We start from the raw sequence: 23,889 nt of genomic DNA on the forward strand, positions 1-23,889 counted from the left end.
CTCACTTGAGCCTAGAACATGATTTTATAAAGGTTGGGATCACATACATTACTGATGAAAAGGGCGGGGAAATCTATGACGCGTCATGAGGAAGGATGGAGCATGCGCATTGAGCAAACCTACACGTCCTGTTCACTTTAGGGTGGAGATTTCACATTGAAATTAGGCAAAATGAAGCCCCTGCTGTTAGGCTGTCACCTTTGGACAAGAGAAGGGGCTATGTAGCTGCTCTGAGAGCCCATAGAAGCTAGATGAAAGCGAGGTTTCAGGGAGGACATTCTTCCTCTACCCTCAAGGTCTGCAGGCTGGGGAAGAATTCAATTTACTAAGACAGGTTAACAGGTGGGAAAAAAAAGTTCCATTTTAAGTTCATTAATGAAACTGAGGCCCAAGAAAATGACCAAGGCAGGTTTTTATACATTTTAGACAAAGAGACAATACATTTGTGAGGAATTTACAGGATAAAGAAAACAGGTGTTCGGGAGCTTTAACTAGTAAGGAATTCTAAGCAGAATTCGGCTGACAGCAGATCAGTAACAAAGTAACAAGGTTTGTCCCTCTCTCTGGTGGTAAGGATACCTTTTCTTAGTATAGGGAGGGTACCTTTTAGATGGAAGATACATTTCCTGCTTTCAGGCGAAGAGGAGGGTCTGAGAGTTCTTCTGAAACAGACTGTCTCAAATAACTTTTATTTAAAATAAGAAGTATGACAAATTGGCACAATTTGGAGCAGGCTGCCCTTGGCCCCTACAGCTTCCGTCTGAAACTTCCCTGGGAGGTTCGAATATTAAAAGCTGAACCGGTAGACTGTTCCGTCTTCATGGATGGTCTCACTCAGTTCTGACAACAGGTCATTTCATTAGCTTCCACTTCCGGAGGCGGTGAAGCAGGTATGTGGACAAAGTTAGGCCTTTTGCTTAATCAATCAGGTGATCAAGAAGAGGCCCATCGATGGAAGAAAAGAAAAATGGTGGTTAATAACTGGATCAGACGCTAATCCAGTCTGTGAGTTTTTAGGGCAGGCAGTCAAGATTTCCAGCTGTCAGGCTCGAAGCATTTGCAGACAGAGCAAGCTGTGACCACCTGACAGACCCTCCTGGTTTGTAGCTGGGGTGTCTCTGGTGACCCTCTAAGGGCTCCCAGAGCAGCCCGTGTGACGACTGTCTATGCACGAGCTCTTGTGGTGATGTCTCTCACGTTTACATCAGGTTGTCACGTTTAGTTCACAGGCCTTCAGGAGAGAGAGCAGTTTTACTTCTTAAATGAATCCAGCGCAGAAGGTGGAAGAAACATTTAAAAAATGTTAGTTTGGAGATGTGTGTAGCCAGCCACTGGAGGAAACGAGAAGAAATCGGGATCTGGTTCAGTGTATAAGGAGCGGTATCAGAGTGTAATATTTACATAGGTGTTTTATCGAAACTTAGTTTCTCCCTATCACCCCTCATTTTTGCCAGAGATAAAACAATTAAGACGAATTCGCTTGCAAAACAAGTCTAGTTAAAAAAGACCAACAACTTGGCTTGATTTTTGACATAAATGCAGCAAGAATAGCTGCTGACCACATAGGATCTTTTAAACCTGCTTTACTGGAATTTTTCGTAAGGAATCTTAGGTTGAACTTCGAATAGCCTCTCAAGGCCAGGAGCCAAGCCAAATACTTGCCATCATGCCTCGGCTGCAATACCTACAGATTTGGGTTAACTCCTCTCTTCTCGAGGTCCCCAATATATTCTGAGGTTCCTGCACCTGCCAGGAAGTGACCTTCTTTACCGCCTGGTGCGGCTGCTGGGAACCCTCTAAGAAGGCAGCAGGCTGGTATTTCCAAGGGGCTTATTGGCTCCATCAAGTCAACCTTAGTTCCTTAAAGCTGTCTGGTCATATCTGAGACTACGAATGTCTCTCTCAAACATGACATTCCAGCAAAGCCTTGGTTAAAAAAAAGATTTTTTTTCCCCCAATGATGTCTTGTTATAAGGAGAACAGATTCTTACTGCACTTATGCAAATAATCATAATTACCTTGAAAGAAAGAATACTTACTGAGAATTTCTGAATTCTGGAGGGTTCAGGTAGGGAGAAAAAGATGTTTCAGATTTGTTTACAAAGGAATATTTTACCAAATTGCTGTAAGCCACAGCTTAAGAGAAAAAAGCTTTCTTAAGTCAGGAAAAACAAAACATTAAAGAAAAAATCAGCAACGTTTTCAACAAAAATGTGATACAATCATAATTATCTTCCTCAGTTTATTCAGTCTTACACCATTAATTCTTCTGCTTGAATCCAGTTTTTCCACTAGTTCCGGAAATTCTTACTTCAGTTTAATGATCTTAAGGTTATAAGAAACCTGTACTCAGAGTTCTTCCCAGGAGTCTCACGGAAGCACATTTGCAGAAAGCTTTTATGAAAGCATCTGAGTAAAACTGTAATTGTCCGTAAGTGATAAGACTTACTGGCCAGGGTCAAAGATCTGATTAGAGTCCATTACAATGCAACTGATAAGAAAATCTGCTTGGGGCGCCTGGGTGGCACAGTGGTTGGGCGTCTGCCTTTGGCTCAGGGCGTGATCCCAGCATTATGGGATCGAGCCCCACATCAGGCTCCTCCACTATGAGCCTGCTTCTTCCTCTCCCACTCCCCCTGCTTGTGTTCCCTCTCTCGCTGGCTGTCTCTATCTCTGTCAAATAAATAAATAAAATCTTAAAAAAAAAAAGAAAAGAAAATCTGCTTATTTCTGGGACACACAACATTTCAAGACATGTTAGGACATATCAGATCCCCAGGAGTTTTATACAATTTTTAGAACACTTATTTTAACAATATATCTATACAAACATAATCTAAGAGGGTTTAGTATCACTTATTTGACAATACTTCCCATGTAATTTAACATAACAAGTAAGCCAAATTAGTTTCATTTTTACAATTAAAAAAAAATATTTTCAGTAATCTCTACACCCAATGTGGGGCTAGAATTTACAACTACATCAAGAGCCGGGTAGGCACCCCTTCACAAATTCTTGAAATGTTCCCAGGGCCTTCTGGAACATTTCGTTTAGATTGTGGTCCAAAGAATTTATTTTAGAATTTGATTTTGGGAAGTATGTCAAAAAATATCAATAGGTTTGAACATTTCATTGGTCAAAATCAATATATCAAAACATTGAAACACGGCACTGGATTACAGGTCATTAGGACACAGTATTTATCTATTTAACCAAAGTGATGATAAAAGATTTCAAAGGAAAATACAGATGATACATCGTTGCGAGCAAAACTTAGCTCTTAATATTAAGACTCATTTTTTTGAATAATCAAAAATCTGATAAAGAGAAAACACAGAATCTTTGTTTTCCTGTCAGGTGACATTAAAGGTAATCTTTAATGTCATCTTTAACAGGGAACTGTTTACAAAAAGCAAACCAATAATCTAATAAAAATCTAATAAAACATTTCCCTTTTAACAGAGAGAAAAACCAAATTTAATTTTGCATCAGCAAAGCTTTTGATATTAAAACTCATCTTAAAATACACTTACTTAACCTTAGGCACTACTGACCACACAAAAAAATTCCCTTCCAAAGGTGTTTTTTTTTTTTTTTTTTTAAATAAAGCTTTTACAACTCTCCCCTCCCGCCCGGCCACATTTAGATTTTGTCCTGTTTCCCCACTTTAGATAATTAGCCTCACTTTAGGAAAAAAAAATTTCTCTCAACAAAAATATTTTTTCATTTCTCAGATTTTTTTTAAACCAAAAACATGTATCTTACTTTCCTTGCATACAGCTTATTTTTCCAGTAGTTTTAATGCTTTTATTAGAATTCTTGTGGAAACCTTGATTTCTAGTTAAACTTAACTAGTAAGCAATTGTGAACTGTTACATTAGAATTCTATAGGCTGACAAATTTAGGAACACATTTCGTAACTCAGAAGCATGTGTTTTTTTTCACAGTATATCCTAATAAAGCACAAAGCAGTTTTTGTTAACAGACCCAAATTTATCTTTAGTTTCTCTGTGTAGTTAAGACAAAAGTAGATAAACCTGTGTTTTAGTGCTTAATGTTCATAATTTTATCCTATCTGGAAATGATCCCACATATTAAATGAATTTAACTTAATTCATCATTTAACATAGTACAACTTTGAAGTTTCAAGGTTACCAAAGATTTTGGATATTTAAAAGTTTACCTATAGGGGCGTCTGGGTGGCTCAGTCGGTTAAGTGTCTGCCTTAGGCTCAAGTCATGACCCTGGCATCGGGCTCCCTGCTCAGCAAGCCCCCCCCCCCCGCCCCCGGGCCCCTTTACATCTATTTAATTTACTTGTTTTTAACATTTATGCCTAAATTACCCATAAAAACTTCAAGAGACATCGGACAAAGTCAGTCATGCTTTCACAAACTACTATTATGATTACTTTTTAAGATTTTATTTAAGTAATCTCCACACCCAATGTGGGGCTTGAACTCACAACCTTGAGATCAGGGGTTGCAAGCTCCACCGAGCCAGTCAGCCATTCCTCAAGCTACTATGATTATTTGAATTTGTAACAGAGATCCCATTAACTTATTTGACTTTGACTAAAACCAGGCAGAATAAAAGTTTTAATTTTAATGTTGGTAACATTAAGCCATTTCTATTAAAATTAAACCAACAACCTTAAATTAGCCTCAGTACCAAATATTTTCCCAGATCACGTGAATTTGAAAAACATTTGGGTCTCTCATTTTCTGAGAAATTTAGAATGCCCAATCCTTACACAAGCATTTGCCTTCAAACCAAGTAAATAAAACCCTTTTACAAATTAATTTTAGCAATACCATCCAGAGGTAGAGCAAATATCCCATATCAGATACACCTATACACCCGTACCTAGATCCATGTGGCTGGCTGTGAGTCTAGAGTAAATTAAGTAGCTGTAGAGGGGCGGGGGTGGTGGTAGTGGTGGTGGCACCTGGCTGGCTCGGGTCAGTAGACAAGCAACTCTTGATCTCAGAGTCGCTGCTATGCCCTGTGGAGCCCAGGAACAGCTTATACACAGAGAGGAGGATAAGGGGTTCCTGGAAACTTTGGGGAGGGGGTCTTGAAACAATCTGGAGGTATACATTCTTCTGGACGATGAGGCGCTATTTGGGACCTGGTACAATCAGATAAGGCAAGACAAATGTTACCATCTGGTCGCCATGAGGTTTCTACAAGCAGTGGGTCAACAGGGAGTGGGGGTGAAGAGGCAAAGTTAATGACGATCGTGCAGGAGGTTGAGAGGTGCAGGAAACATAATTAGGCGGAGCACAAAACAGAACGTGGAGCTAAGTTAATAAGGCAACTAACACAACTATAGTTCTGCTTAGCTTTCAAAACAGGTCCAGGGACCACGGGGCGGGCCTCAAAACCTTACAGCGTTGGTTTCATACGCAACAGACAGTTGCATTTGTGAAGAGGACATTATAGGCCCAATTTCCAAATACCCCACCCTTCTTTTTCCTAATGAAAAACTTTTCCCTGCAGTTTGCATTTCAAAGAAGGGCTCTTAGCTCCTAGAGATGATGAGGGTAGAAAATGTGTATTAGGAAGGCACCGGGAACTATCCAGGTTCTCCCCAAGGTGGGTATTTGGACATACCTGCCGCCTATTATCAGAAGTGCTCGTCCGCACACAAGAGCCCCTTTCTAGCAGCTGGTATTTTAAAAAGTCCTCCCCCCTCCCCTCTTTCCTTCAGTTTCAGGTGGCGGTGTGTTGTATTTGCATTTCAAAGACATGATTGGATTTATAACTTTTTCTTTCAGTTTAAATTCAATTAGCCAACATAGAATACATCGTTAGTTTCAGATGCAGTGTTGAATAAAGGATTTGTCCTTTAAGGGACAGAGAAAGAAGGCAAGGTTTTGTTTTGTTTTTCTTTAGTTTCAGGGTATTTGCAATTTAAAATTTACCCTTTTTTCTTCTATAAGTACAGGGCAATTCTGTTCCAATAATGTGATCTTTTGTAATATCGATAAACATTTTGAGAGGAACAGATGAAGTTTTAAGATCAGTAAAGGTAGGTGGGCTGTGACTTGTTTTTAGGGTTGTATTTCTGGTTCTACAGAGATTTGTAAAACGTAGATGACTGTTTTTAATTCCCCCAGGAGAACTGCGTTACAGTCTGAATGTCAAAATATTTGGCCTGCCTTTTCAACTTTTTTAAGTAGGTTCCACAGCCAACGCGGGGCTCGAACTCACAAACCTGAGACCAAGAGTCGCATGCTCCACCGACTGAGCCAGCCAGGCGCCCCACCTTTTTTTGTTCTTTAATGAAGATTTTTTAACAAAAAGAAAATCAAAAGATTTATGCCTTCCTAAAATCTATAAACCAATTTAACAAAAGCCTTCTTCCTGAATACACAATTTAACGTTGGCTTCTATTAGTCTCTGAATATTGGCCTTTGCTACATCGTTTGCAGGAGGGCTTCGGAGAAATTCTGGTCCTGTTTCCTCTGTGGAGGAGGGGAGGCGTTCTTCCAGGGGCCATGCGGTAATCAGTCCTGGGCCGGAAGAGCTCCCCGCAGCAGCCAGCCAAGGTCTCTGTGGTGCTGTTGTGAACAGCCATTAATTTTTATTTATCTTTAAAATTGCTTTATTCAGTTTTTTAGCCATTAATTAAAAAAAAAAAAAATTCCTCTCCGGGGCGCCTGGCTGGCTCAGTCGGTTAAGTGGCTGCCTTCGGCTCAGGTCGTGATCTCAGGGTCCTGGGACTGGGTCCCGCATCCAGTTCTCCTCTCAGTCATCAGCGAGTCTGCTTCTCCCTCTCCCTCTGTGATCTCTCTTTCTCTCCAAGAAATAAATTAAATCTTAAAATAAAATCTTTAAAAATAAGTAAACAAAAATTCCTTTCCGAATTTGGTAGCACCTTCTGAAAGTGGAGGAAGAAGGGCTTCATCATTTAAAAAGATCTGCTGCTGTTCAACGGGTATGAATCCCTCAATGTTTTTGTGTCAGGTGTGTGTGTGTGGGGGGACATCTATAAGGGCTACTGCACAGAGATGCCTGAAGCTCGAGGAGCCTGACTCTGGCAAAGTGAGCCATTCTGTGCGTCCCAGGGGCTTCTGCTAAATTCACTTTCTGGCTCTCGGCATTTGCAATAGTCTGGATACTTCGAACCTAGAGATTAGGCTGGAGTGCTGTCTGCAAATCTTGCAGGGAAAGGGAAGTTAAATCAGGCAAATGAGGCTCGATTTTAAGAAAGGCAATTTTCCTTCGATGTGGACACTGATTTGCCTGAAGTCTGATTTTTGTTCTTTTATCTTATCAAGGGATCCCTAATGATGGGGAGAACAAAAGCAAAAGAAATGTGGAAAAAATTAAATTTCCCTACAACTTTCAGCCCCTTCACAAGTACTTAAGGCAGGCAGATTGACCTACCTGCCAGGAACTCAACTGCCTCGACGTTTGTACTTTGCTTAAAGGCGAAAGGCAACCTCAGCTTGACATTAGCCTGACCTCCAGGGTCCTGTAAGTCTTAACATTATCAAAATCCCTTTGGAAACTTCCCCAAGATACACGTTGGCAATTATCCTCCAAGCATAGATACACGTTGGCAATTATCCTCCAAGCATATGGCCCACTGATACATATCCGAAGGGTCTCATGACTAAGGGTTTAATAGACAGTAGTAAAAGACCTTATCTTAACGGCAGCTAGCCTCTCAAGGTCCTGGAAACCTTGCTTCCAAATTCCTTAGAGACTTAGGCTATCCCTAACCCTCTCCCAACTTATTATCAGCCACTCCTCCTGACCCCAGTGCAGCACTTTCTGACCACGGGTCCTGTCCCCGTGCTTTAATAAAACCAGTCTAGTAAAACAATTCACAACTCTAAGAATATTTGAGAATATCTACTTATTAAATCCAGCCAATTTAAAGGATCTATCATCTGGCCATTGGTGGCTAGGATCTTACTAATTTCAGTAGTGACTCAAACCAATGAGCTTTTTAATGGCTTAACCAAAAACCTAAGCGACATCCAGACAAGGCATAGACGACGCAGTCCCCATGATCCAGAAGTTTATTCCCCCCAAATAATCTAAGAAAGCAAAGACCTTTGTTGCATAGGTGGTAAGGATGTCTCTGGTCTCCCACAAATCGGAGATGCCTCCAGTCGCAGACCCGATAATCGGTGACACCGGGCAGGCACTAACCGGAATGGGACTTTTCCAGGGCTGACCCTTGAGACAACAAATGACCCTTATGGGCTGGGCCTTCTTACGATCAGCTCTTCTGAGAGCTGGCCCAGCTGGACAGTGTTTTTTTGTAACTCCGTGTCCAGGATCCCCAGCCGACTTGACTGGGCACCTACGTGCACCCCAGTAAGTGCACCCTCTGGATGACGGAGACCAGAGAGAAGTTCTCACTGGTCACAAAAGCAAGCTCTTAGGACACAGAACGAGACAGAAGGAAACACTTCATCTGGATTTTATACAGGGGACGCACAGCAGTTTGTCCAAACAGACGCTGATCTGGTGAGCACTGGGAACTGAGCAGTCTCCAGGCCAGCTTGAAAAATCAGACTTCCCGGGTCTATGCCTGCCCTATGGTAATTCCTTTTTATGAACAAAGGACACAAAAGACAGACCAACAAAGACCATCTCTGGGAGAAAATGGGTCAGAAAACAGAGTGTGCTGCCAAATTTTTACCACAAGTTGCAAAGCCCAAGGAACCAGTCCCACGATATCCTCTCCTGCAAATCCAAGTTTAGAGAGAGTAAAAAGGATTCTCACCATTCTTGTTCCATTGGACCGTGCAGACAGATTCCAAAAGGCTCGCATAGTAAAAGAGCTGTACTGTCCCATGTCCCAGGATCTCAGTGGTGGCAGTGTCTGCTCGAACAGTTGCCCAGCAAAATAAAGTATCCTGCCCAGTATGCCAGCTACTGGGGAGGGAAAATTCTTCCTCGACTCTTAAGGTCTTCCAGGTGGATTAGCAATTCAATTTACATGAGACAGGACAGGAGAAAAAAACCCCAAACCTTTGTTACACAGCCCAGTAATGAAATCGAGACAAAGAATGACCCAGGCAGGCAGCTTCTATACATTTTAGACAGAAAATACATCTGTGAGGAATTTACAGGATCAGGAAAAAACTGGTGCGGGGCTCCATCCCAAGACCCTGAGGTCATGACCTGAGCCACCCGAACCGCCCAGGCGCTCCTGGCATTCAGTACTTCGTGGTAGTACCAGCGTCTACCAAGAAATCTGTTAAGTGTCTTTTTCACCAATAAGGTGACCCAAGGTTCCCTGTGGGAAATTTCAGTGAAGGCTGTAGGGCTGTTAGGAGTCTCTGGGCCCCATGATTCTGGTTAGTTCTTGTGGGGGAGAAGCAGGAGGGTAAGGTGGTGGGGGCATTTGGAAGTTTGACTAATAGTCGCCTTAACGATACTTATTCAGAGAGGGGCACTCCTTTTTCCAGTGTCCCTCTCGTTTGCAATAGGCACACTGGTTTGGTCCTACTTTGGGGTGGCCTCTGGACCTCGAATTTGAGGGCCTCGGGTATGTTATCTTGGGACGGGCACCAGGCTGGTGTGGACATTGGTGAGGGTCTGAGCACACCTGCCTCAAGGCATCTGCCAGCAAGGCTGCCTGCCGCCACATCCTGCGCTCTTCCTCCTCCTGCCGGACCTTGTCGCGGTTTCGGAAAACATCGAAAGCAATCTCAACCAACTGATACGTGGGCATTACCAAAGCCCCTCTCACCCCTTGCAATTTCTTTTGAATGTCAGGGGCAGCTTGCCTTATGAAGGTGTCATTTACCATATGTAGATTCTCTGGAGCTTCCGGGTCTATATCCGCATACTGCCGATAAGCCTTACACATCCTTTCCAAGTAGTCAGAGGGGTCCTCGTCAGGCTTCTGTCTAACCTGCAGAATTTTATTTAGGCTTCTTTGTTTTGGGACTCCATTCTTGAGCCCTTTAAGGATGCAGCTCCGGTAATGCTCCAGTTTGGTTCTATCCCTCAAGTCATTAGGGCTCCATCTAGGGTCGGTTGTGGGTATGGCCAGGTCTCCGATAGCTCTCACCGGATTGTAAGGCGCTTCCACGTGCATTTTATCAGCTTCAGCACGAGCCCGTTCTAAGATCAGGCTACGTTCCTCGGATGTGAGGAAGAAATTTAGGAGGGTTTGAATATCTGCCCAAGTTGGATTATGGGTAGCAAAAATAGAGGCAAAAAAATTCTCCATTCTGATAGGGTCGTCTAGGTAAGGAGGCATGCTGATTTTCCAATTCAACAGGTCGGAGGTGGAAAACACGGACCGCACAAAGATCAAACCGTGTGGCTGCCCGTTCCCGTGAAGTCCGCCGAACAGCCACGGACCAAAGGGGACTCTCCCTGCCTGAATGTGGGTGGCCCCCTGGTCCAACAGGGTATCCTGGCAGGTAGGAGAGGGAGAGACCACCAGCGGTCCTGCTGGATCTGGAGGGGAAGGGCATGAGGTCGGGGCCTGCGGTGCCGAATGTCGGGGGACAATGGCCCCGGCATCTCCAAGCGGACGTGGAGTGGCAGTATTTGACTGAACGGGTGATAGATCATCTATCTTAACATGATAACCAGGTGAAATTACCTCCTTCTGGGGATTCTCCTTTGGCGCCCAAATCATACATTTTCTCTGAGTTTTCTTATGCTGGTATAATAACATAAAAGATTGTACATATTGGATCTCAAACAATTTTTCTTCCCTTTTGCAAAATAAATCCAACTGCAAGATAGTATTATAATTTAACGAACCATTCTCAGGCCATCGTTCTCCCGAATCCAGGGAATATTGCGGCCAGACAGTATTACAGAAAGATATCATCTTTTTCTTCGTCATCAACTCATTGGCAAACACTTCCCAGTTCCGAAGGATGCAGCCCAAAGGGGTACACTTGGGGACTGAGTTCTTATTTCCCATTTTATCTTAGTATTTGCAGTAATTCTCAGCAGGTCACACCAAGCCGCTCCTACACAGACAAGTTTTCCAAGAAATCCAAATAGGCAAGAGCGCCTCTGTGAGTGTAACCCCCGTTTTCCTTTCTACCGAAGGGAAAATTCCTTACCCAAGGCCTCTCGGCTGAGGTCGAACACAAAGAAAAGTATCAGCGGTCAGTCATCTGTACCGAGATTACTCACCCAAAGGATGTCTTCCGAACCCAAGACAAGTTTCTCTGCCCCAAAGTAAAACTAGGAAGCACCGAAGGTTGATTCGGCCGGGCGGAGCGAGTTTGGAACCCCGGCCCCCACACGGGGCAAACGAGCCACCGGCAAAGGTACCCAATCGGATTTAGAGTCCCTTTGCGTTGCCAAATTTGTTACCGAGCTGAAAAGTTTACTTGCTCGCGTGCAACGGAAAGCCAACACCCTAGCACCAGGCTTCTGCAGAGAAAAAGGTTTGCTGCAAAGCGCCCAAGCAAGAACACAGGAAGCTGGCTCAAAAATGGGTCTCCCCGCCTGATTTTAGTACACGTTTCTATAATCACGGGGGTTGGAATTACATATTGATGACAGGGCGGGGAAATTGTGACTATTCATGAAGCAGGACGGAGCATGCGCAATGAGCAAACGTAGGTTTGCGGAAGCCGGTCTTCAGAAAACAAGCTTTAAGTTTTCTGCTAGTCTCAGGAAAGCCTGGCAGGCGACCCTTGATCTCGGGGTTGTGAGTTCCAAGCCCACGTTACATGTGGAGGTTACTAACAATAAAATAAAACTGAAATGTTCTATTTTCTTGCTAATGGGCATTTAGAACATTTAAAAATATTTATTATCTGTATCTATACCACATCTTCCTTATCCATTCATCATCAGTCGATGGACACGGGCTCTTTCCATAGTTTGGCTATTATTGATAATGCTGCTATAAACATTGGGGTGCATGTACCCCTTTGAACCTGTATTTTTTTTTTTTAAAGATTTTTTTATTTATTTATGTGACAGAGAGACAGCCAGCGAGAGAGGGAACACAGCAGGGGGAGTGGGAGAGGAAGAAGCAGGCTCATAGCAGAGGAGCCCGACGTGGGACTCGATCCCGGTACGCTGGGATCATGCCCTGAGCCGAAGGCAGACGCCTCAACGACTGCGCCACCCAGGCGCCCTGAACCTGTATTTTTGTATCCTTTGGGTAAACACCTAGTACTGCAATTGCTGGGTCCTAGGGTAGTTCCATTTATCACTTTTTGAGGAACCTCCATCCTGTTCTCCAAAGTGGCTGCACCCGCTTGCATTCCCACCAAGAGTATAAGAGGGTTTCTCTTTCTCTGCATTCTTGTCAACATCTGCTGTTTCCTGTGTTGTTAATTTTAGCCATTCTGACAGGTGTGAGGCGGTATCTCATTGTGGTTTCGATCTGTATTTCCCTGAGGATGATGTTGAGCATCTGGTATCTGTTAGACATCTGGATGTCTTCTTTGGGAAAATGTCTATTTATGTCTTCTGCCCATTTCCTAACGGGATTATTTGGGTTTTGGGTTTGATAAGTTCTTTATATATTTTAGATACTAACCCTTTATCAGATACGCCATCTGCAAATATCTTCTCCTGTTCTGTAGGCTGCCTTTTAGTTTTGTTTTGTTTTTAAAGATTTTATTTATTTGACAGAGAGAGAGTACCCAAGCAGGGGGAGTGGGAGAGGGAGAAGCAGGCTTCCTGCGGAACCAGGAGCCCAATGGGGGACTCGATGCGGGACTCATCCCGCGACCCTGGGATCACGACCTGAGCCCAAGGCAGACGCTTAACGACTGAGCCACCCAGGCACTCCTGCCTTTTAGTTTTGTTGACTGTTTCCTTTGCTGTGCAGAAGATTTTATTTTGATAAACTCCCAATAGTTCATTTTTGCTTTTGTTTCCCTTGCCTCTGGGGACGTGTCTAGTAAGAAGTTGCTGGAGCACCTGGATGACTCAGTTGGTTAGGCATCCAACTCTTGATTTCAGCTCAGGTCTCGATCTCAGGGTTGTGAGTTCAAGCCCTGTGTTGGGCCTCCATGCTGGGTGTGGAGCCTACTTAAAAAAAAAAAAAAAATTAAAAAAAAATTACTACAGCCAAGGTCAAAGAGGTTGCTGCCTGTGTTCTCCTCTAGGATTTTGATGGTTTCCTGTTGGAGCACAGATGATAAATTGTAATATAGGTGACTATCAATCTTTTCCTTTATGATTTGGGCAATTTGTGTCTTACTTAAGAACTCTGCCCCTACCCCCAAGGTCATAAAGTATTCTGTAGTTTTTACTGAAAGGTTTTTTTGTTTTTTTAAGATTTTATTTATTTATTTGAGAGAGAGAGAGCGAGAGAGAGGGAGCGGGAAGGAGAGGGAGAAGCGAGCCCGATGTGGGACTTGATCCCAGGACCCTGGGATCATACCTGAGCCAAGCCAGATGCTTAACTGACCGAGCCACCCAGGCGCCCTCTACTGAAAGGTTTTCACATGTTGGTATTTAATTCACTCGGATTAAATTTTTTAAAAGATTTTGTTTGTTTGTTTGTTTATTTATTTAAGAGAGAGAGAGAGAGCAGGCTAGCACACAAGCAGCAGAGGGAGAGGGAGAAGCAGGCTCCCCGCTGAGCAGGGAGCCCGATGCGGGGACTCATTCCAGGACCCCGGGATCATGACCTTAGCGGAAGGTGGACGCTTCACCGACTGAACCACCCAGGCACCCCGTAGAGGAAGTATCTTATTCGTAATGTTATAAACATGTCAATATTGTTGCCACTGCTCAAAATGCATTTTATTTGTTAAAGGTTTTTATTGATATAGGTAATCTCTACACCCCACGTGGGGCTTGACCCTGAAATCAAGAGTTGCATGCTCTTCTGACTGAGCCAGCCAGGAGCGCCTCAAAATACATTTTAGAATAGTTCTTAATCTGGGGCGCCTGGGTGGCTCAGTTGTTAAGCGTCTGCCTTCGGCTCAGGGCATGATCCCGGCGTTCTGGGATTGAGCCCCCATCAGGCTCCTCCGCTGGGAGCCTGCTTCTTCCTCTCCCACTTCCCCTGCTTGTGTTCCCTGCTGGCTGTCTCTCTCTGTCAAATAAATAAATAAAATCTTAAAAAAAAAAAAAGAATAGTTCTTAATCTAATTAGTTCCATAGTGGGCATTGCGTTATTCTGAATATCCTCAGTTATAGGAAATCTTCACCCTCTGACCACACACTTGAGTTTTGGGAAAAGCCACTGGATCTCAGACCTTGATTCTAAGGTCATATTGCTCTGAAGTACATTCTTTAGAGGTTATCCAGGCAGGGTCTGTGGGAAGTAAACTTAGTTGTTTCTCTGAAAATGTTTACCTTTATCTTGCTCCATTCTTAAGAGATTCTGCTGTTGCAGGTTGACAATTGCTTTCCTGCAGCATTTTAAGGATTTTATTATTTTTATTTTTTAAAGATTTTATTTATTGATTTGAGAGAGGGAGAGAGAGAGTACACAGCAGAGAGAGAGGAAGAGGGAGAAGCAGACTCCCTGCTGAGCAGGGAGCCCAACACGGGGCTTGATCCCAGGACCCCAGGATCATGACCTGAGCCGAAGGCAGACACTTAACTGACGGAGCCACCCAGGCACCCCTATTTTTTTTAATCTTTAAATTTATTTTATTTGAGAGAGAGAGAGAGAGAGAGAGCGCGCACACCAGGACGAGTGGGGGGAGGGGCAGAGGCAGAGAATCTTATCGGACTCCACGCTGAGTACAGAGCCCGATGTGGGGACTGAATCACCACCCAAGCAGAAACCAAAAGTCGGACGCTTAACCAACTGCACCACCCAGGCTTCTCTTAAGGATTTTATTTTTAAACTATCTCTACACCTAACCTGGGGCTCAAACTTGCAACCCGAAGGTCAAGTAGCTTGCTCTACCAACCGCGCCCGCTAGGGGTCCCTCTTGCAACATTTTAGATAGTTTACACCGTCTTCTGGATTCCCGTGGTGCTTTTGAAAAGCTGCAATTTGTTTTCCCTGTTGTCAGTGTTTTCTCCCTCCCTCTCTCTCCTTCTCTCTCAGTCTTCTCTTTGTCTTTGGTATCCTACAGTTTCTTTTCTTTTCTTTAAAGATTTTATTTATTTATTTGACAGAGAGAGAGAGAGACAGCCAGCGAGAGAGGGAACACAAGCAGGGGGAGTGGGAGAGGAAGAAGCAGGCTCCCAGCGGAGGAGCCTGATGTGGGGCTCGATCCCATAACGCGGGGATCATGCCCTGAGCCGAAGGCAGACGCTTAACACTTGCGCTACCCAGGCGCCCCTGTCCTACTGCTTCAATACCATATGTCTAGGTGTGGATTTATTCATTTTGATCCTACTTGAGATTTGTGTGTTATGGGTTGAATTGTGTCCCCCAAAAAGATATGTTAAAGTACCTCTGAATGTACTTTTTAACTCCCAGTACCTCTGAATGTGATTTTATTTGGAAGTAGAATCATCACAGATGTAATTTATGTGGGAAACAAAGGCAGAAGAAAAATTATTAAATTTTCTTTCTACCTACACCCATTGACAAGTCCTTGAAACAGGCAGAGTGACAGTCCTCTAGGGACTCAACTGCCTCAATGTTAATACTTTGCTAAGGGCAAAAAACAATCCTAGCCCACGGCGCCCCCCCCCCCCCAGGATCCTATAAGTCCACTTTAACATATAAAAATTCCTTTAGAAATTTCCTTTATCTCTAACCCCCCCAAGATACGAGTTGGCAGTCACCCCCCCCCCAGCATATGGCCCACTAACATACATCTGAAGGGTCTTATGACTCAAGTTTTACTAGATGGTAATAAATGACCTTTCCCAACAATAGCTGGCCCCTCAAGGTCCTGGAAACCTTGCTTCCAAAATTCCTCAGAGATTATGCTCTCCCTAACCCCCTGCCAACTTGAAAGTCTATAATGGGCCACTCCTCATGACCCCAGTGCAGCTCTTTTTGCCCATGGGTCCTGTCCCTGTGCTTTAATAAAACTACCTTTTTGCTCCAAAGATGTCTCAAGAATTCTTTCTTGGCTGTTGGCTTGGAACCCTGATGTCGTTCCTACATCAGTAATTAAGATGTGGTCATACTGGAGTAGGGTGGGTCTAAACCAATGTAACTGGTGTCCTTACCAGAACAGAAGAGGGAGAAAGAATGGGGTGAAGACACACAGAGAACACCAGGTGATGACTGAGGCAGAGATTGGAGCAGCAAATCCGCAAGACAAAGATTGCCGAGGCAGGCTGGCAGTGCCAGAAGCTGGGAGAAAGGCACGGAAAAGATTCTCCCCTGGAACCCTTCAGAAAGAGCACTGCCCTGCCAACACATGGATCTGGAACTTCTAGCTTCTAGGATTCTAAGAGAATACATTTCTGGGGCTCCTGGTGGTTCAGTCAGTTAAGTGCCTGCCTTGGGCTCAGGTCATGATCCCAGGGTCCTGGGATGGAGCCCCGGGTCAGGCTCGCTGCGCAGTGGGGGGTCTGCTTCTCCCTCTCCCTCTGGCCCTCCCCCTGCTCTGCTTTTGCTGGCTCAGGCTCGCTCTCTCAAATGAATAAATTAAAAATCTTAAAAAAAAAAAAGTAAATTTCTGTGAATTAAGCCACATAGTCTGTGGTACTTTTCTGCATAGGCCCTAGGAATCTAATACATTGTGTTTCCTAAATTTGAGGGTTCATGTCTTTCATTAATTTGCAGAATTCTCAGCCTCCATATCTTCAATATTACCTCTCCTCTTTCCTCCTCCTCTCTCATTCTGGAACTTCAGTTGGGCATATGTTGGACCTCATTTCATGAGCCTGTCTTTTAACTTCTCTTTCATAATCTTTTTTTTTTTCCTGTGTGCTACTTTCTGAATAACTTCTTAGGTCTATCTTTTAGTTCCTTAATTCTCTCTTCAGCTATTTTTATGTTCACTTACCATGTTTTTTTTTTTTTTTAATTTTATTTTTAGAAGTTCTAATTTTTTTTAAAGATTTTATTTTTTAATTTTTATTTTTTAAAGATTTTATTTATTTATTTGAGAGAGAGAGAGCGAGCACAAGCAGGGGGAGTGGGAGAGAGAGAAGCAGGCTCCCCACTCAGCAGGGAGCCCGAGATGGGGCTTGATCCCAAGACTCTGGGATCATGGCCTGAGTAGAAGGCAGATGCTTAACTGACTGCACCACCCAGGTGCCCCTAAAAGTTATTTTTTTTTTAAAGATTTTATTTATTTTTTTGATGGAAAGAGAGACAGCCAGCAAGAGAGGAAACACAGGCAGGGGGAGTGGGAGAGAAAGAAGCAGGCTCCCAGCCGAGGAGCCTGATGCGGGGCTCGATCCCAGGACTTTGGGATCACACTCTGAGCCAAAGGCAGACGCTTAACGACTGAGCCACTCAGGCGCCCCTCCTTAAAGTTATTTTTAAGTAATCTCTACATGGGCCTTGAACGCACAACCCTGAGATCAAGAGTTGCACACTCCACCAACAGAGCTGGCCGGGCTCCCCTACAAGTCCTATTTTGTTCTTTTTCAAGTCTGCCATGTCGTTTCAATAGTCTTTTATTCCTTGCTCTTGTTTTAAAGTTTATTTATTTATGGGGCGCCTGGGTGTCTCAGTCAGTTAAATGTCTGACTCTTGATTTCGGCTCAGGTCATGATCTCAGGATTGTGAGATGGAGCCCGATCTTAAAATTCTCTCTCTCCCTCTCCTTCTGCCCTCCTCCACCCCTGTCCCACTCTGTCTCTCAAAAAACACATTTTTTTAGAAGTCTTGTTTTCACCCCCCCCCCCAAGGAAAAGGTGATTTAATACCTACAAAACCCCTCCACCTTCAAGTAATTGCATTCTGGGATTTCAGCTTTTCTTCCAATTCTGAATCCTTCTGTTTTTTTCCTCTTGTGAGAGGAAAGTTAAGTAGACTTAAGGCCATCAAGAACGAAAAGAGTTGGGCAACGGCTCATCACTTGTTGTCTTATATTTTTTTACTGCCACGAAACTGTCCGTATTTCTGTGTGTCCTCCAATCAGACACACGTTCACCGCCGCTTAAAAGCGAAGGCTGTAAAGGAGACTGCGTTAACTTCAGCGAGCAGATTTCGTGAAGTGCCTCCTGTTTAGCACGTTAAGTTCAGCACGTTTTCTTGACTTCGGACATTCCCCTTTCCCGGATTATAGGAAAGATCCGTTTACAGAGTTTGTTTTAAGAATGTGCCCACGCCTATACCTTAACAAGATTTTTTTTTTTAAAGATTTTATTTATTTATTCGACAGAGATAGAGACAGCCAGCGAGAGAGGGAACACTAGCAGGGGGAGTGGGAGAGGAAGAAGCAGGCTCATAGCGGAAGAGCCTGATGTGGGGCTCGATCCCATAACGCTGGGATCACGCCCTGAGCCGAAGGCAGATGCATAACGACTGAGCCACCCAGGCGCCCCCTTAACAAGATTTTTAAAAAGAAAACTGTATAAAACATCTAGCTTCTTGGTCTCTGGGGTATTTGATGTGACTCTAGAAACTGCAACTGAGCCGCTAATCTTGGCGCTCCATCAGCACAACCGGGTTCCTTCCTGACGCTGCTGAGGGATCCCGGTTTCTGCAGGGGTTCAAGGGAAAGGCCCCTTGAGACCTGTGCGCGTTCCTTTCGCGTATCTGCAAAAGCTGTACTCCCTCTGTTACCTTCCTCATCATTCACAGTGTTTATCTTCTTAAGATTCGTGGTAACGGGTTTTGCTCTGTTTTTAGATTTCGTGTGTTTAGCTGGCTGTATGAAATACGTTTCTGGACTTGTCCTCTTAGCTTGTTCTCGGCCGTTGGCTTCAGGACCCTTGAGTAGCAGCTCATGCCCTGGGTGACGCCATCTACACACACAGGATCTTCAGGCTTTTTTCTTTTCTTTTCTTTTCTTTTTTTTTAAGATTTATTTATTTATTTGAGAGAGAGAGAGAGAGAGAGAGTGCGTGCTGGGGGAGGGGCAGAGGGAGAGAGAATCCTCAAGCAGACTCCCCGATGAGTGCTGAGCCAGAGGCTGGGCTCCATCCCAGGACCCTGAGAGCATGACCTGAGCTGAAATCAAGAGTTGGTGGCTTAATCCACCGAGCCAGCCAGGCGCCCCTCCTTGCTTTAGTTTTAAACCCCATCTTCTATTTTGTTAAATATTTCAGCACCCTTACTGTGTATTCTGTATTTTATAATTCCAATATCTGACGGCATTGGGGGTCCGTTTCTACCTTTTGTCTTACCGTGTCTCTTTCTCAGGCTGGCTTGTTTCGCCTGGGGTCCATGACTTGGAAATGAGGTATAGAAGCATCTGGATTTTATAGGTGAGAGTCCCATGAAGCCTGGCTGGGGAATGGGGGATGCCCTCTAAAAGGATTTATCCTGGCTTCAGAAAACTGCCTTGAAAGTGCTGTCTGTCTGGGACCATGTGAAGTTAACTTGTCAGCTTTGGGTTTTCTGGCTTGTTCGAGTAGTACGTAAGGAAACCCCAAACCCATGAGGGCAGGCTTGGGCTGCAAGTTCTCAGGAGAGATTTGTTTGTTTCTATCAAAAGTCCAGGCCAAGACAGACAGTTTCCCCGTTGTCTGCCTCTGCCCATGGGCAGGTTCCTGAGGTCCGGGCTCTCCGTGGGCTCTCAGTCCCGCATCCCCACGGTGCAGGCCCTACGCTCCTAGGGCACGAGAAGGACGGGGAGCCTCAGGGCACTTGTAGTTTCAGTTCCCAGCCTGACCACACTGATTTTCAGCCGTTTCTTAATTCTCATCCCTGGAGGACTGTGTGTTTAAAAGGATGTCTGTTCTGGAATATTATTCAGCCATAAGAAAGAATGAAATCTTGCCATTTACAATGACATGGATGGAACTAGAGTGTATCACGCTAAAGGAAATAAGTCAGTCAGAGAAAGACAAATACCACACGATTTCACTCATACGTGGACTTCAGAAACAAAACAAATGAGCAAAAGGAAAAAGAAAAGAGAGAGAGAGAGAGAGGCAAACCAAGAAACAGACTCTTAACTATAGAGAACAAACTGATGGTTCCCGGAGGGGAGGTGGGTGGGTGGGGGATGGGTGAAATAGGTGACGGGGATTAACGGGTACACTTGTCGTGATGAGGACTGGGTGAGGTATGGAAGTGCCGAATCACTCTGTTGTACACCTGAAGCCAATATAGCACTGCGTTGACCAACCAGAATTAAAATAAAAACTTTATTTTGGGGTGCCTTGGTGGCTCAGTCAGTTAAGCGTCTGTCTTCGGCTCAGGCCATGATCTCAGGGTCCTAGGATCAAGCCCCACGGGGCTCCCTGCTCAGTGGGGAGTCTGCTTCTCCCTCTCCCTCTGCCCCTCTCCTCTGCTCATGCTCTGTTTCTCTCTCTCAAATAAAGAAATAAAATTTTTATTAAAAAAAACCCCAAAACTTTATTTATTTTATTTTTTCAAAGATTTTATTTATTTATTTGACAGAGAGAGAGAGCACAAGCAGGCAGAGCGAGAGGGAGAAGCAGGCTCTCCGCCTAGCAGGGAGCCCCACATGGGGCTCGATCCCAGGACCCTGAGATCATGACCTGAGCCAAAGGCAGCCACTTAACCGACTGAGCCACCCAGGCGCTCCTTATTTTATTTTTTAAAAAAGATTTTATTTACTTATTTGAGAGAGGGAGATTGTGAGAGAGAGATCATGAGCAGGGGGGAGGAGTTGAGGGAGAAGCAGACTCCCCACTGAGCAGGGAGCCCCCCGATGTGGGGCTCGATCCCAGGACCCTGGGACCATGACCCGAGCTGAAGACAAATGCTTAACTGACGGAGCCACCCAGGTGCCCTGAAATAAAAACTTTAAAACAATTTCTACAAGGATGTCTGCTCTCTCACACTGAATGTCTCGAGGTCATTTATATCAGCAGGGCTTGCAGGCTCCCCTCTACCTCAGTACTGCTGTGTATTTTAAAGACTGTTTTGTGGGGTCACACTAGATTCTGCCTGGCTTTCCTGACCAGCTCTAAGATTCTAAGATTCTTGGCCAAAATGATGTTTTGATGCACTGTGTGCTCAGGGCCCCTGCCCTGGTCAGCACGCTGAGTTTCCTTTTTTTTTTTTTTTTAAAGATTTTATTTATTTATTTGACACACAGAGAGAGACAGCCAGCGAGAGAGGGAACACAAGCAGGGGGAGTGGGAGAGGAAGAAGCAGGCTCCCAGCATAGGAGCCTGATGTGGGACTCGATCCCAGAACTCCGGGATCACGCCCTGAGCTGAAGGCAGACGCTTAATGACTGAGCCACCCAGGCACCCCGAGCACGCTGAGTTTCTGATTCTTCCTGCTAAGACTCTGGTGGGGGAGGCATGCACCTTCCTGGGCAGAAATTAGAAACATGGGGCGCCTGGGTGGCTCAGTTGGTTAGGCGGCTGCCTTTGGCTCGGGTCATGATCCCAGGGTCAAGGGATCGAGTCCCACGTCAGGCTCCTTGCTCTGCGGGGAGCCTGCTTCTCCCTCTGTCTGCTGCTCCCCCTGCCTGTGCTCTCTCTCTCTGAAGAACAAATAAATAAAATCTTTAAAAAAAAAAAGGAAATTAGTAAAAACATTAAAAAAAAACTTTTTTTAAAGATTTTATTCATTTATATGACAGAGAGAGAGCACAAGTGGTGTGGGGGTGGGACAGAGGCAGAGGGAGAAGCAGATTTCCTGCTGAGCAGGAAGCCCAGTGGGGCTTGATCTCAGGACCCCAGGACCTGAGCTGAAAGCAGACGCTTAACTGACAGAGCCACCCAGGTGCCCCTGCTTATGCTTTCAAAACAGGTCCAGGAGCCAAGCATCTGGTCTCATCAGGAAGGGAAAAGTTTTCATGCACAGTTCTCCGAAAGAGAGAGGCAGGAGTGGGGTTTTCAAGAGCAACCTGACTCATCGAAAGAAGTGAAAAGCATTTGTTCAAGAAAAGGAAGAAGGAAGGAGCAGGGTTTGGTACCCTCGCCGTGCCGGGGCGGCCAGGGAATCATCCCTGGTGTGGAGCGGCAACTGGGCTGCTGTTGGTTGTGAGAGGTAATGTTAGCTGTGGAAGCAGACGATGAGCCATCTAACTACCCCCCCCCCCCGCCACACACACTCAGTAACCCCTCCCCCATTAGCCACTCTGGCTAGAGTAAAGGGGAAGCAAAATCCATCCTGGGTGATGCCACTAGTTTTTGTTCTCTTCTCCAGGTGGGAGTGAGACAGGACTGAAGGACTCCATCAAAATCTGCTCGTTGCTGCTTCTATTCTTGCTAGGACCTGTATCCCGACCGCACTTTACATGGGCCTTGCAAATAGGGTCCATCCTCCTTGCATGGAACCAGGAGTTAATGGTTCTCTAGGATAAATAACACCGAAAGAGGGACCTGATGACAATGACTGGAGGAAGCTGTCCTTTGGGCATTCCAGACCACCTGAGCTAGACACCAATGCCAAGACCTTTCTGCTCCAAGGAATGACACCTAGGCCCTCGTCTTTGTTCTGAGTGGTTCCTGGATGCCCGAGAGGAGGTGGGCACCAGATCACCATCCCCAATAAAAACCCCAGACTCTGAACATAGGAGAGCCTCCCTCCTTTCGGAGTTTCCTGGACACTCGCTCTGTTACTTGCTCTCTTTATCTTCAGTAAACTCTGCTCTCACTTCCTGCCGGCTCACATTTAATTTCCATCCTGTGTGAAGCCAAGGATCTTCCTGGCTGGTTCTGCAGGACCCCCACTGGGTCCTCAGACCTGCCTGCTGGCATCAGGAATAGAAGCCCCCCCCCCCCCCATATTCTCAAAGGTAAGCTTTGGAAGGGCCAAAGAAGTTGGAAGCTTGCACTGCTGTTCCTCCAGATAAGAAGGGGGAGAAAAGGGTTAATCGGTTCACAGGGCTGATGCAAAATTTTCCATTAGCCAGAGGAGGAAAAAAACAACAACATTCCAATTCCAGCCTTCTTCATCCCAGCTGCAGTTCTCTTGGATTCCAGCCTGGACCTTCCCTAGAGCCTATAATGTTAAACCAGTAAATGCTGGATTGGCCGCCAAGGGTTTAAGCATATTTGCAATGAGGAAAACAAAAGAGGGGGGCTTTAAAAAATGGCTTTGTATTTTGTGGCTATTTGACTTTGTTAAACAACCAAAATGCAACTGAATAATGTAAAAGATCGGACTGGCCTGTTAAATGATTCTGGGGTCCGGCAGCATCCCATCTAGCAAACAGAAAGGGGCTCCGTGGAGCTGCGGTAAAGGAAAGGTTTTTTCAAGGTAGAGAGGGAGCAGAAAGAAAGGCAATTATTACCAGAGAATCCATTGTTTTAGGCAAGATCACTCTCCTTAGGGGAATGGAATGGGTTATGGATGACCAGTTTTCTAGTGTGGACCAGCAAACTCCACATTGATCAGTTAAAGGTTACCGTCCTGGGGTGCTGGGACTGCACTTAAATTAGGTATTAAGTCTTGGTTTGCTCACATGGGGCCCCTAACATAAGTGACTCCCTTTTGGGCCTGTGGTTTTCTTTCTAACAATCTAGATCTCTGGTAGAATTGATATAAAATGTTATATACTTTAATTTCATAAATGCTAGAGGGATCATCCCAGTCAGGGAAAGCTGGGAAGAAAAAGGATTATGGGGCACAACTTCCTTGCTTTTTGCCGGTGGGCCAGTTAACATTTCCATTCTTTTAAGTATTTGAAAAAAATAATAAATCTTCATAGCTGCTGTCTTTTGCCTTTTGGAGCCTCCGGAAAAAAGGATGATGGAGAGAACCATGGCGATCTCCACATGGAGATACACTTTTGGAGCTTTCAAAAAGTGTTCGGTTTGCTCAAGAGCTCTTGTAAAATCAGGTGTGTGATCCTTTGAGGCCGGTGACTTTCCAGTCTGGTGGACGTATCTTTTTCTGGTGAGGGTAGGGGTTAATTCAGATTCGAAGCTGGACCAAGTAAAAAGGGCCCAGGGAAACCTTACTTGCCATTTGGATTCAGAACCCACCCCTGCTCT

General features: G+C 44.8%; 1 protein-coding gene across 3 annotated transcripts; it reads right to left on the reverse strand.

The window, feature by feature from the left end:
* Window positions 1-393: 393 nt before the first annotated feature.
* LOC123795626 (uncharacterized) lies at window positions 394-11,130 on the reverse strand. 3 transcript variants are annotated; one of them, XM_045802499.2, is made up of 2 exons: window positions 8,750-11,130; window positions 394-1,331 (listed from the first exon to the last, which is right to left on the reverse strand). In XM_045802499.2, the coding sequence occupies exon 1, from the start codon at window positions 10,916-10,918 to the stop codon at window positions 9,398-9,400; it is 1,521 nt and encodes a 506-aa protein (XP_045658455.2). In that variant the 5' UTR covers window positions 10,919-11,130; the 3' UTR covers window positions 394-1,331; window positions 8,750-9,397. The 3 variants fall into 3 exon arrangements, with proteins under 3 accessions (XP_045658455.2, XP_045658456.2, XP_087713674.1); XM_045802500.2 differs by having other exon boundaries at window positions 394-6,566; XM_087857548.1 differs by having other exon boundaries at window positions 2,040-11,130.
* Between the last annotated feature and the right edge of the window lie 12,759 nt (window positions 11,131-23,889).

Source organism: Ursus americanus, chromosome 30 (genome assembly GCF_024610735.1).
Source record: "Ursus americanus isolate L20-20 chromosome 30, mUrsAme1.1.p, whole genome shotgun sequence".
Taxonomy (NCBI): Eukaryota; Metazoa; Chordata; class Mammalia; order Carnivora; family Ursidae; genus Ursus; species Ursus americanus.

What these genes read in the sequence shown, in the direction of transcription:
- LOC123795626 (XM_045802499.2), bottom strand. Translation starts at nt 10,918, where the DNA reads ATGGGAAATAAGAACTCAGTCCCCAAGTGTACCCCTTTGGGCTGCATC.